Source organism: Labrus bergylta, chromosome 5, assembly GCF_963930695.1.
Source record: "Labrus bergylta chromosome 5, fLabBer1.1, whole genome shotgun sequence".
Lineage (NCBI taxonomy): Eukaryota > Metazoa > Chordata > Actinopteri > Labriformes > Labridae > Labrus > Labrus bergylta.
The window spans coordinates 29565502-29581993 of record NC_089199.1 but is presented as its reverse complement, the minus strand read 5'-3'; the positions used below and the strand labels follow the sequence as shown (position 1 = coordinate 29581993).

Sequence of the window (16492 nt, the reverse complement as noted above, 5' to 3'; positions counted from 1 at the left end):
TATGTTCAAACAACAATCGTTTTTATGAAGTTAAAATAAAAGGTTTTTTGTGTTAGTCAAACTCCACCTGAAGTTTAAAGATAAATGTAAACAAGTTAGTTCAACCGAACTCATTATGATCGGACTGACACACCAGGATAAGGTGGTTGGGGGTGGATTTATATCTTGCATGTGTACACCTCAATTGGCTCAAAACTGCCCCAAAACTGATCTGCACACGCGCTAGAGTTCCCATGCTGCACGCTTCAACCTGAAAGTCAAACGGCAGGAAACCCTCAAAGAAAGCCCGGAAAAATCAAGACAAAGGCATCGACATGGCGAGCACATGAGCAAGAACCAAACGTTGTAAATTTGTCCATGTTTTCCCTTTTTCAACATACCACCAGTTAACCGCTTGCTAACTTGTCTGTTGATTCTATGGTACGCGATGTAGTATGTTAACCAGAAGAATATCCAATAGTAACCTGTCGAAAAGGGGGGGAGGGGGCATATCACCACTTACAGCAGCGGGGTCAGACATACTTTCCTCATTCAATGATTCTCCCCCAGTGGGAAAAGTTGAAATATAAAGCCTAAAGGAGCTACAGTATAACCGTAGATTGACTTGACTGTGCATGTAAGGATACTGAATGAGAGCAGGTCTGTGGGCGGGGCCATTCAGAGAAGTCTTAGATTAGAGTCATCTGCTCTGTCTAAATGGTACATCACAGCTTCTGATATATGCATGTGTACTGTATATTGGCAGGGTAAGTATTTAGTATATTTGGGTTTAGGAGTTGTATATTTCTATTTCTATATTAGGCGGCTTGCTCCAACAGTTTTTCGTTTTACTTGTACAGTGACAATAAAAATATCTTATCACTTATCTCGTGCAGGTTTGAAGGTCCCGTACTCTTAGATTTAGCATAGCCATGCATGTGGAAATGACGGGCAACACACGTCCCAGAATGATCCCGGAAACTGCAACGGAGCCGTCCCTCGTGGTCACATTATCATTTTCCAATATTGTGCAAAGTTTTTTTCGGTCCTTCTGAACATTTGTCAAGTGTGTTTACATTACGAGCAGAATTAGGCTAAATGAAGAGGCAGCTGTACATGTCTATGCATTGTGTCGTCAGTTATCAGTATTGAAGGCAGCAATCCTTTGGTTTAGCAAAGATCCAATAGGATAAAGAAAATCTATTTCTGTCATGGAAATTAAATATAGGCCTCAGTCAAAAGTGAAACACAGCTGAACATCTAACAATCTGTTGAAAGATTGTCACTTGTCGTTGTCATGTTTTCACCTCTTTCATTCTTATTTACACTTTGTCTCATTGGTGTTCACCCCCCATCAGCCTTCCTTCCCCTTGTTCTCACCTTATGTTTCACTGTGGCTCGCTGCCAGTGCATTTATTAGCACTCATGGAGGGCGGGGAAAAAAGGAAGCAGAGAGAAGGTGGTACCACAAGAGAGAGAAGAAGAAAAAATACAATTACGATGTGATGATGTTGTTTTCAAGAGACAGACACCTACAGGGCAGGTCTCTGTGTATTTCCATGCAAAGCTCCATTTCTCATGCTTTTGTCATATCTGAGTTCATCTTGATTTTTAAATCGTGTATACCTTTCCCTCCTCTTCCCATGCACTTTCTCCAAAAGCCCGAACACATACATGCACTTTTCCCCCCATCTGTCTGTATAGTTGTACCGATCACCATTGAATTATTCAGCCGACCAAGGGGGGGGGAAGTGAGTCAAAATATTTCACACAGGCTGAAAAGTCAGCCGGCTCTGCTTCTGCAAACAACATCCTGGAGGTGCCTGGAGGCTCAAAGCAGGCCAACACACTGGGAAGCACATAATGGAACATTACTGTCGCAACTGATGTCCCTACACACTTAAAAAAGAGAGAGAAAGAAAAAACATGAGCTGCACTGAAGAGTGGGGAATATTTAAGTGTGTGACAAGAAGAAGAAGAAGAAGAAGTAGGCTGACAGAGTAGCTTGAATTTCAATAAATTTGGGGTATTCATCTCACGGAAAGGCCTTAAAAGCCTTTATTGTTGTAGCTAATGACCTTCCACGAGGCACCACTAAAATTACAGCTTTTTACAATATTTTTCTCCGGCTCCTTTTTATATATTGATTCCCCATTCTCCAATAGCTAAGGCAGCATTTGCCCACTGTGCCTCTGAGTAAAAGAGATTTGCTGAGATTTTATGAGCCGGGACAGTTACCATTGTCCTTGAATGCTTGCAGCTGAATTTTTTTATTTTCTCTTTTGTTACTCTGCTTGTGGTATTAAACTTCTCTTGAACTTATACAAACATCTGGACACTGATAACAGTACCTTTATCATTCCTGTAGTCTTGAGATGATTTGGAGGATGACTCCAAACAATAACAGTCGATAGACATACATGTCTATGCTTCACCAACGTTAATAACTATCCTTTGTGACAATAGTTTTAGAGTCATTTATGGTCAAACTTTGGTCCATACGGATGTTTAAATGAGGTTCAAGCCAAGCTGATGAGGTCAGTGAATGTTGTTGTTGGGACGAGGGCTTAAAGAGACTATTCTCAGAGACTTGGACTATGCGTTCTGATAGCTCTGATTTTCCCAACATGTGCTGTATGTAGCACTAACAACTGTTAAAGCAACATTATGTAGAGTTTCAGTTTGGTCTTTGCAGGAAACTGCAATGCACTGTGAACAAGAGCCTGCTGTTCAAATGGAGGTTGTTCCAGTGTTGTTGAAATGAAGTGACCAATGTGTCCCGCTGAATGACAGACCTATTCGAGGTGCTCCATGACTGAAGAGCTGGCTTACCTGATATATATACACTTCATGGATATTAGCTTCTGAGTCCTCAAAAGAGGCCAAGGCTACTCAAGGACTACTTGAGAGGTGTGGAAATATTATGATTGCTTTAAGGGCACCAAATTGATGCATTTTTCCGGGAGGTTGAGTCTGTCTGACCCCGCATTAGACACGCAGCCGCTGACGCAATCACACAGAGTACTCTTATGATGCATCACCCCTCACACCTCTCACGGACAGCTCAATTGGTTGCCGCCATTCATTTAATCAACACACACAAACATAGGACTCTTTGCACACACGTCTACAGTATGGGTATTAATGTATTGACAGCAGCAGGACTGAGGGGACAAGGTTGATTGAAAGCAGCGTTCTTTGTCCTCTGTGTCCTCGGAATATGTTAAAGTTCATCATCAGATCCAAGCAGTACTGGTGTTACTGAATTTCCATGTAGTAGGCGATGCATTCATAGTGGCAGTTTTATTGCTCAGTGGGCGGACGGCAGAAAACAAAAGGAAATGATATATATGAAATATTTTTAAGTACCTTACCATATAAAACAATAACAATTATTAATTTAGGCAAACAAATAAGTTTTATAGATTTAAACCTGTAATTACACCAACCAAACACTGGGGAAAGGGGGGGTGCCAATGTGCCTTAAATGCTCGTTGCTACTTGACAACAATGAGACAAAGACAAAGAACAGCCAATCATGTTGCAGGGATATGGGTAGGCGGGCTTACAGACATTTGGAGCAGAAAGGAATCACAGCTGAAATGAGCGATACCGAAGGAAACGCTGAGCCTACCTGCTCAAAGCAGGAGAAAGTATCATCGACAAATTTGGGGATATTTTGGATATTTCTACAGTCCAACAAAAAAAAACAGAAGACAAAAGAGAAGACGTGCAGCTAAAACGGGCAACACAGCAAACCTTTTCCACCGTTTGAAACAATATCACCCGTTAGAACACAGGAAAGGAAAGAAATCACCAAACGTCCCAAACGAGCGTTAGCAAACCCTCAGCAAGCAGCGGGCCAGTATAGACCGACTACCCAGCAGCAAACTGTCATAGCGTTTTCCAGCTTGGTGCACTGAGCTTATGATGGTGAAATATTCCTCTTTAATTAGTGTTTGTCATGTTCTGTCAATAAAGAATAATTAAACCATAATTAACCATCTGGTTTCGTCAACATTCACTCAGAAGCAAAAGATCTGACTTTCAATTTGAAAGAAATAATGATTTGATATTTATGGTGATAATTATCGATATCGACTGATAAGAACATTTAAAGTCATATTGCCCTGCCTTCAGAAAAGAAATGTGGACACCAAAACTCCTCTCATGATTGAGGAAATTCATCTGCTGTGACAACTGCATCCCCAGCCTTCCATCACATGTTGAAACCTGGCTGTAGGGGTTTGATCTTATTCTCAGCCCAGTAGTCTCCAAGTCCTTTTATTCAAATGGGAACAGTTTCCAGTTGTAGTTGGAAGCAGCTGTGCTCGTGTTCCTAAACTGCTCTTAATCTCTTATCATTAAATGTTATATATACTTCAATGTGAGTGCTGACATCTTTGTGCGTACTGCGAGCAATTTAGGATAGCACTGATTGGCTTTGAGGAGTTTTTGAGTTGAGCTCTTTGTTTGCAAAAGTTTTAATTGGAGAGAATACGCAGGAAGCTCTCGTTAAGTTCTACAGAATCAAAGATACATTCAACAGTTTCCCTGCTGGTGTGCAGAGCAGATTATGGTAAGGCTGTGCACTAACAGTCAAATGAATAAAAAGATTCAATCATTTGTAGTTCTAAATAAAATTAAGAAATCTCGAAGATAATATTATGATGCAAAATACATGACAGACTTACAGGTGTTATGTAGTATCTGCTAAACATGTATTAGGAGGTTACTGAAGCAAATGTTTCCATAGTGTTATGTTCATGGGATATCTGTCAGAGGAGCATATTATAAATCAAATTCTACAACAGTTAGTTCGGACCAAGCAATCTAATTGGACGATAGGTATTCCATGAGCGCTGAAATAGAGTACAACATCACCGGGCCTTGTTTACAGGTAACATAAAACCAAGCATCTATCTAAAGGGCTCACTCACACCAGGCCCTCTCTTGCCCTGTACTGTACTGGAGCCCGTTTGTCCCAGCTCCCCAGTCCCTCCGCTGGCCTACACTCACATTGCTCCAGGCCCGACAAGGCCTTAGCACAGTTTACCTTATCACCATATACTGTATGTAGTGGATACACACTTTCTTGAGCGCATCAAGATCCAATCATCCATTTCTCTGGTCTAACATTAGAGACCAACACAGAGAGAATAACTGAAACTTTACTGACTTTGTGGCTTCTTTTGATTTGTTTTGGTCAGATATGGCCATCTTTCATTACAGGATTTTTCGATCATGCAAGATGGGGATTGTTTTTTCGTCATGTCATTATGCGTTCCCGTGCTTGTGGTCCTAGTCAAATGACCTGGACTCTGGATGTCAAACGTGACTGGGCACAGAGCGTCTCGCCTAGTGTGAGTACGCCCTTAGCATAAACACAAACCATTAGAAAACAGAATGTACAGAAAAGCTGTGACTGCTGTAATACCTTTGCAGATAACAGGACATGTCATGGTCGACTACAAAATGCTGTGTGTAGCAAGGAGGTTTTGAGGAGATTGTGTTTCCCTGTTTCCTGAGTTGTGTATAGATCCCTGCGGAGAGGTTGATCTTTTCTACTGCCCACCTCCAACCGAGGGGTCGGAGGTCACGCTTAGCTACAGAACAGAGCCCCAGAGCTGATGGAGATTTAGTGGCACTTCAGCACAATAAGCTGAGTCATCCAGCAGTAGGACTTCAATGTATTTACACCTTAGACTGGAGTCTCAGGGAAAAGCATAAAGCATTGCAATAAAACAAATGCGTTGAATTATTTAGCTGGAGGTGTAGCTTTCTCTAGTTTTTTATTACTGTGTAAGGCTGACATGCAGACACCCTCTCTAAGAGAAGAATTTCTCTCTTACTGAAGTTTCAAACAGTCGCAAAAAAAAAATCATAAATGCGGTATGAAAAGGTCGAGATAAAACGCGGAAACTTTAGAAAGATGTGACAACAGAGAGCCTTTGTTCTCACAAATATCAGATAAAAGAGCTATTTACGTCATCAGTGGGCTGTGACCCTCTTGTTTAAAGTGTTCTTGTCTTTTTAATCCACAGTGCTTTGTATAAAAATGTGGCATACAGGAGGAAAACAAAGCTGTTGTTGCTCCGTCACATTCTCACCCTGTTAAAGTCATCAGAAGTCGTCTTACTTTTGTCAGTGGATGTTTGAGGACGCTGTGGTGAGAATAGCACACTGATTCGTGTCTAAAGAAGGAATAATAAAGGCGCCATCCAATATCTTAGCTTGTTAACGCTCTTCTATCTCATCATATATCTTTAATATTGTTGTCTCACGTAGCATTGAATTGTGCTTTAGACTAAAAACTGTCCATTAGAGTTAAATGGACTTCAGCTTGTACAGTTCTTTTCTAGTCTTCTGACTACTCAAAGCGATTTTGCACCACATGTCACACCAACACATTTACACCCATTCTCACCATAGACTGTAAATATTAATGGACAAAGTCCGAGTGACGTCAGCTATCTGTTCCTGCAGGGGGCTCCGGAGGCTCATCGGCAGCAGCCGCCATGCTGGAAATCCTGTTTAAGCCTAACTTTCAGTCAACCTAACGACAGGCTGAGAGCTGGAGCTGGCTGACATAGCGCCCACCTGTCAATCAAGTCAGCTTTGCGCCTAACTATGGATAACACGTATCGTTTTTCTAAATCAAAACAGAGCTGTTTTTTTTTTATTCACCTCCCATCCAGTGTGTGTCCATGATGACAATAAGTAATCAGACCTTTTTAGTTTTTTGTACTAGGCTGTCAACATGTTAATTTATGCTCTAAAAACAGCCTCAAGCGGACACTTGACGAATTGCAGGATTTTGGACTACCGCATTGGCTTCATTTTTCAAGACCATAGGTTGCCGCAGTAGCTGGGGATCGAACCCCCAACCTTCCGGTTAGAGACGACCGACTCTACCTCAGCTGTACCCCCATAGTGCTTTGCTTCTGGTTCAGTTGCCAGTTTCAAACTCCCTCTCCACAGTCCGTACTAATAAAAACCCTGCTAGCTCTTTGATAGATTGATGACAAGGTGCACAACCAGAGGGGTCTACAGGAGACCTCAATTTGAATTATCTGCCCCATTTCAGGGAGGTTCAAGCATGGTAGATGTAGAGACACATGTAGAGACTGTTTGAAGCAAGCAGGCAACCTCTGGTGTTGACAAAATGAAGCTAATGTGGAAGTGCTAACATCTGCAGTTCCTTAAGTGTGCACTTGAGGCTGGATGCAAAAGCCCCAGAAGTCCCATTAACACCAATATGAAAATGCTTACTTGGACAGCAGAATTCAATATGTTTACAGCCTGGTTTAAAAATAATAATAATAAGGTCTGAATAGCTCTTTTACCAGTACACACACCAGTATGTTTGGATTGTATGAAAAGAGTTATTCATTATAAGGGGAATGGCTCATCTGACTGTTTTCAAGGAAATGGAGGAACAGGTTGCATGGAGTGTGACTGTGGGGCTCGCTGGATATGTTCTAAGTGTTTTTGTACACCAATGAACCACTACAGCAAAGAGAACAGTGAACAGAGATATTCTGTTGGCAGAAAACATCCTTGTTGGCGGTCTATTTGAAAAACATTTTTTACCTGACCTTTACCTTTACCTAATCCTTTATTGATAAATGGTTTTATTTTAAGCATGGTCATCCTACCCAAAGAAGGACATGTCACTCCATTGTTCATCTCCCACCACTGGCTCCCAGTTACAGCTCACATCAGATTTAAAACTCTGCTGCTCGCTTACAAAATAGCCACAAAACGGCTCCTCCTTACCTAAACTCTCTCATCCAGGCTCTGCCAATGATGGGCGTCTGATCCAACCTTCACAACAAGGCCCTAAGTCTCTAGCTAGACTCTTCTCCTCTGTCACCCCCAGAACGAACGACCAAATGCAATTAGATCTGCAGAGTCCCTCTGCACCTTTAAGAAAAAGCTAAAGACCCAGCTCTGTCGTGAATACCTACGACTTTAATGCTGCTGATGATGATGATGGTTTGGATGCTGATTGCTGGATGCTAGAACTCTCAAGAACAGCTGTCGATGTTGTGCTTTGCCTCTGGTCACTTCCTGTCAGCACCTGTGTGTCTGATCAGACTTAAAGCTGTTTGTTTGCACTTCCTGTTGTTTCCTCCTCTCTAGATCCTTGCTTGTGCTGTACTTACTCTCTGATGTACATGACTTTGGATAAAAGCGTCTGCTAAGTGAATTGTAGAATCCATAGTCTATTGACATTGGAATTATAGATCTGTACTAGATCTTTAAAGATAATTGATTTAAGTAGTGTATTTAAATTTGTATCTGAGTACATTTATTTGAATCCAATAATTCTGTCACAAAACAGGCAAGACACACAAATCATTAAGGCATAGAAGTGTCAAAATTCAGTTTTGATTTGGGTTTTCTTCTTCCAGTCTGTGGACTGAATGTTTAATGACATGTAGGCATTTTCAATTTTCACAGGAAAAAAAAAAAGAAAGGAAACACCACTTACTGTCGGGCTAATAAAATTGCATCTCCTCACAAGTAAAACGTCTGCACAACATATCATCAATTTCCATCTTCATTTGCCCACTTAAAGGCTGCAGCACAAAGGCCTGAGAGCTCTCTGATGGCAGCTGGTGTTGAATGGTAAAACAGCTCGACGAGGAGTGCGCAAATTAGGTTCGCCTCTCCCGTCGATAGCAAGTCTTGACATTGTGCAGGTCTGAAAATTAATTTCCAGCCGAGTGTGTGTGTGTGCGCACGCGTTTGTGTGTATCAATGGTTTAAAATGGGGAGCAGGGGATTGTTAATACCAACATGTGGGTCATATCGTGAAAGGAAAAATGAAAAGTCTTTCAAAACAGGCACTCTGGTATTTCAATTCTCCAGGAGCCAGGGATGAAAAGACAATCAATTTGACCCGAGAGCGTCACAGTCGGCCCATTGCAGGAGACGGCCTCTTAAAACTATACTGCAATGCACTTGTAATTATGTGGAATGGGGAACATATATCATTGTAAAGGTTGTATAGTATATTACATGCTTTATATTGCATATCTCAAGTAAAAAGGCTTGGCCAGTGGAGCTTGAATGGAGGTTAATGTGAGCAGTTAAACTTTGAGACTCACCCTCATGATGACTTCCATTTAATGTGATTAAAGTTACACTCACATAAAAATCATTTTGATTAATCGGAGTACGATGTCACTTAATTGCACCGTAACGTCAGATCAATAATGACTAAATGACGATTGAGATCCTGCGACAACAAATCTCTATTAGTGCTCTACTTTTATATGACAAAACAGTAAATGCTACAATGTGAAATAGCAATTTGTACAATTAGTTTGAAAGGCCAAGTCAGCAGTTTCATAGTGACCTGGAAGATCAAGCTTTAATTAATAAAAAAAGACTTTAATTAAGTCTCTGTTTACTTGATGATCTTCATTTGGAAACAAACATTATTTTAAGGATCTGCTCGATTAGCTGACCAAATCATTAACCCCGCTAGTCAGCACCTTAGTTACTAGTCTGTTCATCTAATTTCTCATATTTAGCAAATTCAGGGTTGTAGTGTTGGTCAAATATTATGTGTAAGCTGAAATGCAGACGTCCATCACCAGCCGGGGTTTTAGCTCTGGTTAATGGCTACTAACATACAGCCATAATGCTCTACTACCTGGATGTAAACCAGCACAGCAGACATATAGCATCTCGTAGAGCAGAGCTGTTTGGCTGTATTTTGATCCAGGGAATTGAGACAAAGTTTTATGTGGGCTGTGTCAGGTTGAACTGACATATGGAGCCATGCATAACCAGAACAGGAATGTGGATGTTAACCTGCAAGGAGGGCTGCAGGCTGCCAGTGCTAGCCTGCTAGCGTTAGCCACACTCTGCATCATTTGACATCATTCACCTCAAACGCTGATCCCTTGTTTAGCTGTGTTAAATAAATTGTGCCCAATATTGACAGTTTTCTGAGTGTTTTCTTAACTTTGCAAGAGTAGACTTGTCTGACTTTCAATTTTCGATTAATCAACTTTGAAATTTGATTTGATTTTGAGCGACTGCTGAACAAAATTGGAATTTGTTCCTGATTCATTTATTCATGCAGCATCCTTTCCTACTAGACTTTTAAAGTGAAAGGTGATTCCAAACGAACATCTTTTATTTAAATATTAGCTCAACATTTCTGTCGGTCTGGTTTCAGTTTCAATGCTGTATTGTTTTAGCTAGCGAGGATAGCCAACCACGGCTAACCAAGCCTAGCATGTCCTTTACACATGCTCTGACAAGTTTCCAAGAGTGGTTACTACCCCTTTAAGATTTTCACAAAAGTTCCTCAACACAGAGTCTCCTGGATACTGAAAACATACTTCTGTTAAGGTCATTAGTTCCAGTACTTTAAATGTAGTATTTCAAAATTCACGTTTTACTGCCCCCAATTCCAGGAAGTAGTTCATCGTTTGTGCCATTGCAATGTTAACATGATGTGACAGAGCGGAAACAAACTCAGTACTGCACCCCTGCATGCAACAGGTAAAAAAGCCCGGTGAAGTATTTGACTAATCCATCCTACATGGACCCAGAACCCAGGGGTAAGGACGTTTCTCCCAGAAGTGCTCCACAGGAATGATATTTGACGTCTGTAAAGGCCAAAGAAGTTCATGACTTTGCTGCAGCAAAAATAAAGTTCACTTTATTGTTCAAGTCAAAACAACAAACTAAATTATTTTAACGTGTTTTCAAGTCATTTGCTGCCATTTTATAAAAGATTTTCAAAGTTTTACAGTCCACAATAGTTCTGTATATATGAATGTCCTTAAAGTCTAAATGTCAGAGGCAGACCTCTTGGTACACAGAGCACGCTGCCTCACAGATTAATTGTGGCTGAAGTGATAGTAAGAGCAGCGCCGAGGTTGGATGTTTGAATTGTTGCCTTTTTCTGTCTCTTTGTCTCGTTCTCTCGTCCTGGAGGTACAGGGCCGTCCCCCCCAGATAACTCTTGTCAGCATTGTGCCTCGTGTTTTAATCTGCCATTCTGATCAGGCAGAGGGCAGAGCAGCCTTGGCCCTGCCGAGGCCCTGATTGGAGTTTGTCAGACCTCTGGAGGACACGATTAGAACAAGCTAATTAGAAGAGAGAGAAGTTTAGGGAACTTCGGAGAAGTCATCAGAGGGGAGAGAGAGAATGTCTATTAAAGAAACAGTTTGGAGCGATGTAAAGGACTGTTAACAATGTTTAAGCCCTTTTGGGGCCCTTTGCTAAAATCCTTTTTTATTGGCCCCTGTTTTGTGAAAATATGATGAGGATTAAAAACCCTCGAAGATGGTCAAGAGGAATGATGGGTTGAATACATAACTCTGGTGAGTTTAAAAAGAGGCTGGACTGCCCATTTAAGATATTTAACCAATCTAAAAAAAATGTGTTTTTGTCGCTTATCACCCTGAACCTATATCAGGCTTTTCCCACTTAATTAGGGGCGTCCTGACCTGTCAATCAACTCAGGCTTCACGCCCGCCTTAGCTTGATTGATGGAAAGCATTTCCAATATATCGTTCCGCCATCATTCGGCTACATGACATATCTTCAGAAACCAATAGGTGACCTGACTGGTACTACGTCCATGTTTTCTACAATCTATAAGGATATATTGTTTTGTCCACACTCTCCACTACAGCAAACCCTGGCGGCCTTTTCTCTGGCTGAGTGTGTTGATGAGCTACTCTTCATGTCAGAAAAAGAACACACTTTTCATCTTGTAACTTCTTCTCCTTTTGGCTTTTAAAAATGACACAAAAATGAAACATCCACTGGTTTGTCGGGGGCCTGCCGTCTCTCCATTGTTTTCCCCTCTTGCCTGTATCCTGCCAACCATTACATCAGCATCTTATGTAAGAGCTGCGATCAAGCATGTGCGGGGGGGACGACAGGAGAGCATCGGTGGATCTTAGCATCAGCAGCAGCAAGCACTAAGTGAAACTGTCACCGGCTCTGTTTTTGCCCACAAGCTCCTGCACTCTCGCAGGCTCGACGGGCTACCAATTAGGGTTAGACGAGCCAGCGGAAATATTGAAATAAATAAACTAAAAGATCATTTGTGGCCCGGGGCTCGCGTCGCTTGCATGGTGAAAGATTAATGCGGCCCCTCTGAAAAACTAAAGCCTCCAAAGGGACAGCGGAAGTGGCTTTTTTTTTCCTCTTCTGAAGCACTGGTAAAATATAAAAAGAAGGGGCCCCGAGACGCCTCCAGGCCAGAGGAGCACAGAGGAGAGATGAGGAGGAGAGCAGCTTAAAAGAGAAAGAAAAAAGAGACAGTGGAAGAGGAAGGCAAACATATTGCATTGACAGAAGCATATAAATGCTTTCACTCTCAAAGACACACACCCACACACAGCTTTGTCTTACTGTACTCACAAAGCCTTCCACTTACTGAAATCTCTGACATCGGAGCCCAAAACCAGCAGCCTTCCAACATCTATCTCTGTAAATAAAAAGCTGGTATTCAATCGTGATTGAGTGTTTAATTATTGCCAGCACAATGAACTCACTAATTTCTGCTAATCACTGCTACTTCTCTCTCCTTTCCATTCACCCACTACGAGCGGATTGAAACTACCAGCTGAGGTTTCACTTTGAAAGCCACGGTGAAGAGAGGAGCGTTATGCACTTTGAGCTGCAGGATGGTTGTTTGTTTTACACGACATGTTGAGTTTAAATGACGGGATCTGCAAACCGGATTAAACAACACTTCAAAAATAAGAACCATAAAAAGAGGAACTCTGAGCATCAGAGAGACGAGTATGACAAGATTTAATCCATCAGAACAACAGATAGAGATGGAGAAAGGTAGATAGCATTAACAGTAATTAGGCCTTTTGAATAATAGACACAACCGTATCAGCATTTGGAGTTAGTATATGTAGGGCCCTATAAACACATACTGTTATATTGTTGCACAAATGCTGTCTATATAATAAAACCCAATCGGCTGGGCCAACTAGCAGTGACGCAGTGGTTAGTGCATGCGCCAATGTACGGAGGCTTTAGTCCTCCAAGAGGGTGTCCCGGATTCAAATCCAACCTTTCACACATCTCATTCCCCACTCTCTCTCTCTCTCTCGCCCTTATTTTCAGACTCTATCCACTGTCCTATCTCTCCAATAAAGCCCCAAAATAATTTGTAAAACAAAAAACAAAAAAAGTTCTGGTTAAATTGTCATGACCCGGTAAAAACAATGTTTGAGTCTATTGTTGCCTCTATCTAGTCTTTTGGGTTCTTTAATGCAACGTTACATCTAAACGTCTAATGTATTTGAATGCTTGGCTGCTCTTTGTGAAACTCTGTTAATTGTGCTGCTGCTTGTGTTGGCCAGGACACTCTTGAAAAAGAGATTTTTCATCTCAATGAGTTTCTTTCACGGTTAAATAAAAATAAATAAATAAATAAGACTCATATATATGTACTCATATATAAAATTCTGGATAAGATCGAAGTCTAAGGGTAAAGAACAACACACAGAAGGATTCTGGGGCAGAGGTCTTAAGTTTGGATGGATTTCACATAAACCAAAAGATGAAAAGGAAGCCAAATGCAGTAACTGTTGCACAAACATTTCTTGCAAGAGGGAGAACACAACAACCTCCATGGCCAAGCACAACAGCAATGTGCATGAGATAAAACCCAAAGGCAGTAGAGTGTAAAAACCCCGTCAGCTCCGGCTACTGAAAACACTCATCCTCCTCCGCCCACTCAAACTTTGTTGCAAATCTCTTCAGTTAAAAATAGTAATCTAATGTGGAAATCTACAGAATATTCAACGAGGTGACATAAGATATTATTATGAGATGTTCAAGGTCGGGTCAGTAAATTTACTAATAGGCAAAGGTAAGTAAAATATCATCATGATGTGTTTAAATGAAATGTCAAAAAATGAAAAATTTAGGCCTTGGTGAGAAACTTGAATGGATGAAGTTGTTCAGACAGAATCATCCGGAGCCCTTTAGGGGACATGGAAACAAGTTTCAGGTGCGCACCAACATCTATTTTGTGCACAAGAGAAACCTTTGCACGCAATATTTTTTCTCTTGAGCACCAGTGTGCACGCAGTATAGCTTCTCTTGAGCATGGGGGTTTCTCGACTCTTCTTGTTTTGAGGTTTTTGAAAACCCACACATGAGACATCCCGGTTCATCCAACCACCCTCAAGACATTTCTCAGATTGTTGTTTTCTCTGCTGCATGCACCAGATACCTATCCAAATGTGTGTGTGTGTGCATGTGTGTCCGTGACTCAATAGCTCTAAGCATTCTGAGAGTTCAGAGCCTCCCAAAAGCTTCCCATTTAAAATACTTGACCCATAAACGATCACATCTGATCCTGAGCACATTGCTGCTGCTGCTGCTGCTGCTGCTGCTGCTGCTAGCTCTTTGAGTATTCCTGATAGAGTTGCTGGCAAAAGAAAATAAGAAACAGTGGGGTGATTCCTCCAGATATACTGTATAGCTTTTCTTGCCACTTTCCAGCTTTTAATTTTTCAAAGTTTCCAAATATTTCCTGACATGTGGAAGACTTGAAGGCTAACCACAGTCTCCAAATGGGAGCGACTCAGCCTGGTTCTCAGATAGAAAAGGAGCGCAGACACACTCACCTGAGTAGGCCCAGTAGTTCTCCTCGGTGGCGGCTCTCCGGTGTCGTGTCTCGCCCGTCGCGGCACTGCGAAGGCCTTGGATGGGGGATTGGGACTCCGCTTGGCTTCCTGTCAGCGCTGCAGGGGAGGAGAAGACAGGGACAGACGGGTTAGGATAAACAGCAGCAGAGCTTCAGTGGCATTATGCTGCCCTGCCTGGGTACCTGCTGGGCAGAATGACAGCCAACTGTGTCCTTAGCTGCCTTACCACGCAAGCTAGCCTCATAAAAAAAAAGAAAAAAGAAGAAGAAGCCACTGTGGGGAACAAAGGTCAACTACAAAGAATAACTACGCCGTGCAACTTCACTGTCGAGGAAAAAACCTCACATGCATCTGAGGACGACCTCAATCTCAAACCTCCAAAAAGTGACCCCAAAAGGATAAAGTCTGCATCAGGAACATAATAAACAAATAATAGAAAGAACTGGAAAAAAAACACACATAAGAAGAAGAAGGATGAAATAAACTCAAAGTGTTTTGATGTATTGTGCAGTAAAAGATGGAGCGTCTTATTTAGACGGTTGTGAAAGGAGCTTTTAGTATCCTCTCTAGTTAAAAGATGATACATACGACAGGGTTTCTTTATGTCTACACATTATGCAGAAATGTGAGCATTCACTCAGCAATTGAGATGATTGAATGCGTTTTTTTACTCGCAGCCCGAGGCCCTTTGTGTTAATAAAACAGCACGGAGAACTCGACCTGAGGCTGGATAACTGTTGATCTCATTTCGTCAGCGCCACAGAACTGGTGTTGGCCGGTTTACAAAGAGGGGCAGTCAAGCTGGAAGACCTTTTTCTGTCTCACTTTTCAGTTATTAATAATTTGATTAATTAGTAAAAATGTATCCGACAGTAGTGATGTGATCAAATGAAAACAATGCAGCTTTTTTGAAATCCTTCCTTTCAGCTGTTATTGAGGATTTATTTTCTTTGGTTTTATTTGAATTACATGCACATTTATATAAATAAGTACCTCTAGTCACTTGGTTGATAGTGTCCTGTACACGAGTATGAAGTGTATCTTAAGAAAATGTTATCCTGCTTTAATTCAGCTGTATCAGGATCAAGGCAGGTACACTTTTAACAGCTTTTCTCGCTCATTAGGTCATAATCCTGTATTTAAAGAAATGGTGTTAAATAATTAAACCCTGTGGAGCGCTGGTTTGATTTGAAAGACTCCTCAGTTAAATGGTAAATGGACTTGAGCTTATATAACTTTTCTAGTCTTCTAAATACTCAAACTGCTTTTACACCGCAGGTCACACCTACACACTCACACACTGATGGTAGAGGCTGCTGAGTAAAGAGACCATCAGAAATAACTAATCCCAGTCTTACACATTCATACGCCGCCAACGAAGCAGCAGGAGCAACTTGGGGTTGAGAGTCTTGCCCAAGGACACACGTGGCTGCAGAAGCTGGGGATCGAACCGACTCTAACAACTGAGCCACAGCCGCCCCGAGTGCTGGTTTGATTTTAAATTCTCTTCAGTTAAAGACAACAAGTGACCAGAGGAGGTGGGGGGCAGGACTCTAGGCAAACTGGTGCAGGCTGTGGCTGTACCATAATCCTAGGGGCTAAATCATCGACACATGGTGAAAACAGATCGAACCAGAGAGAGCTACACAGTACCTGCACGTTGCTCACTTCGCTGAATGCAGTGTAAATAATTTGTCCCCTCTGGGAGACCCCCACACAGCTCCTATACCACAGAAACTTTTACTCTTGATGTTACAGTTATTAGATTTACAGGCGTTCATCCAAAGCTCTGTTGTGTTGCCTTTTTCATTAAACACAGTCATCTTAGCTGCTGATCGGATTCTGATAATGGA

The 16492-nt window shown here is 41.6% G+C and overlaps 1 protein-coding gene across 1 annotated transcript in view; it reads right to left on the bottom strand.

Moving 5' to 3' along the window:
• Nucleotides 1-16492, bottom strand: part of ptprga (protein tyrosine phosphatase receptor type Ga) — a 415165-nt gene that overhangs the window by 307443 nt on the left and 91230 nt on the right. The window contains exon 2 of the mRNA XM_065955381.1: nt 14619-14735. Coding sequence (XP_065811453.1) covers nt 14619-14735 — 117 coding nt within the window. The remainder of the gene's footprint in view (nt 1-14618; nt 14736-16492) is intronic.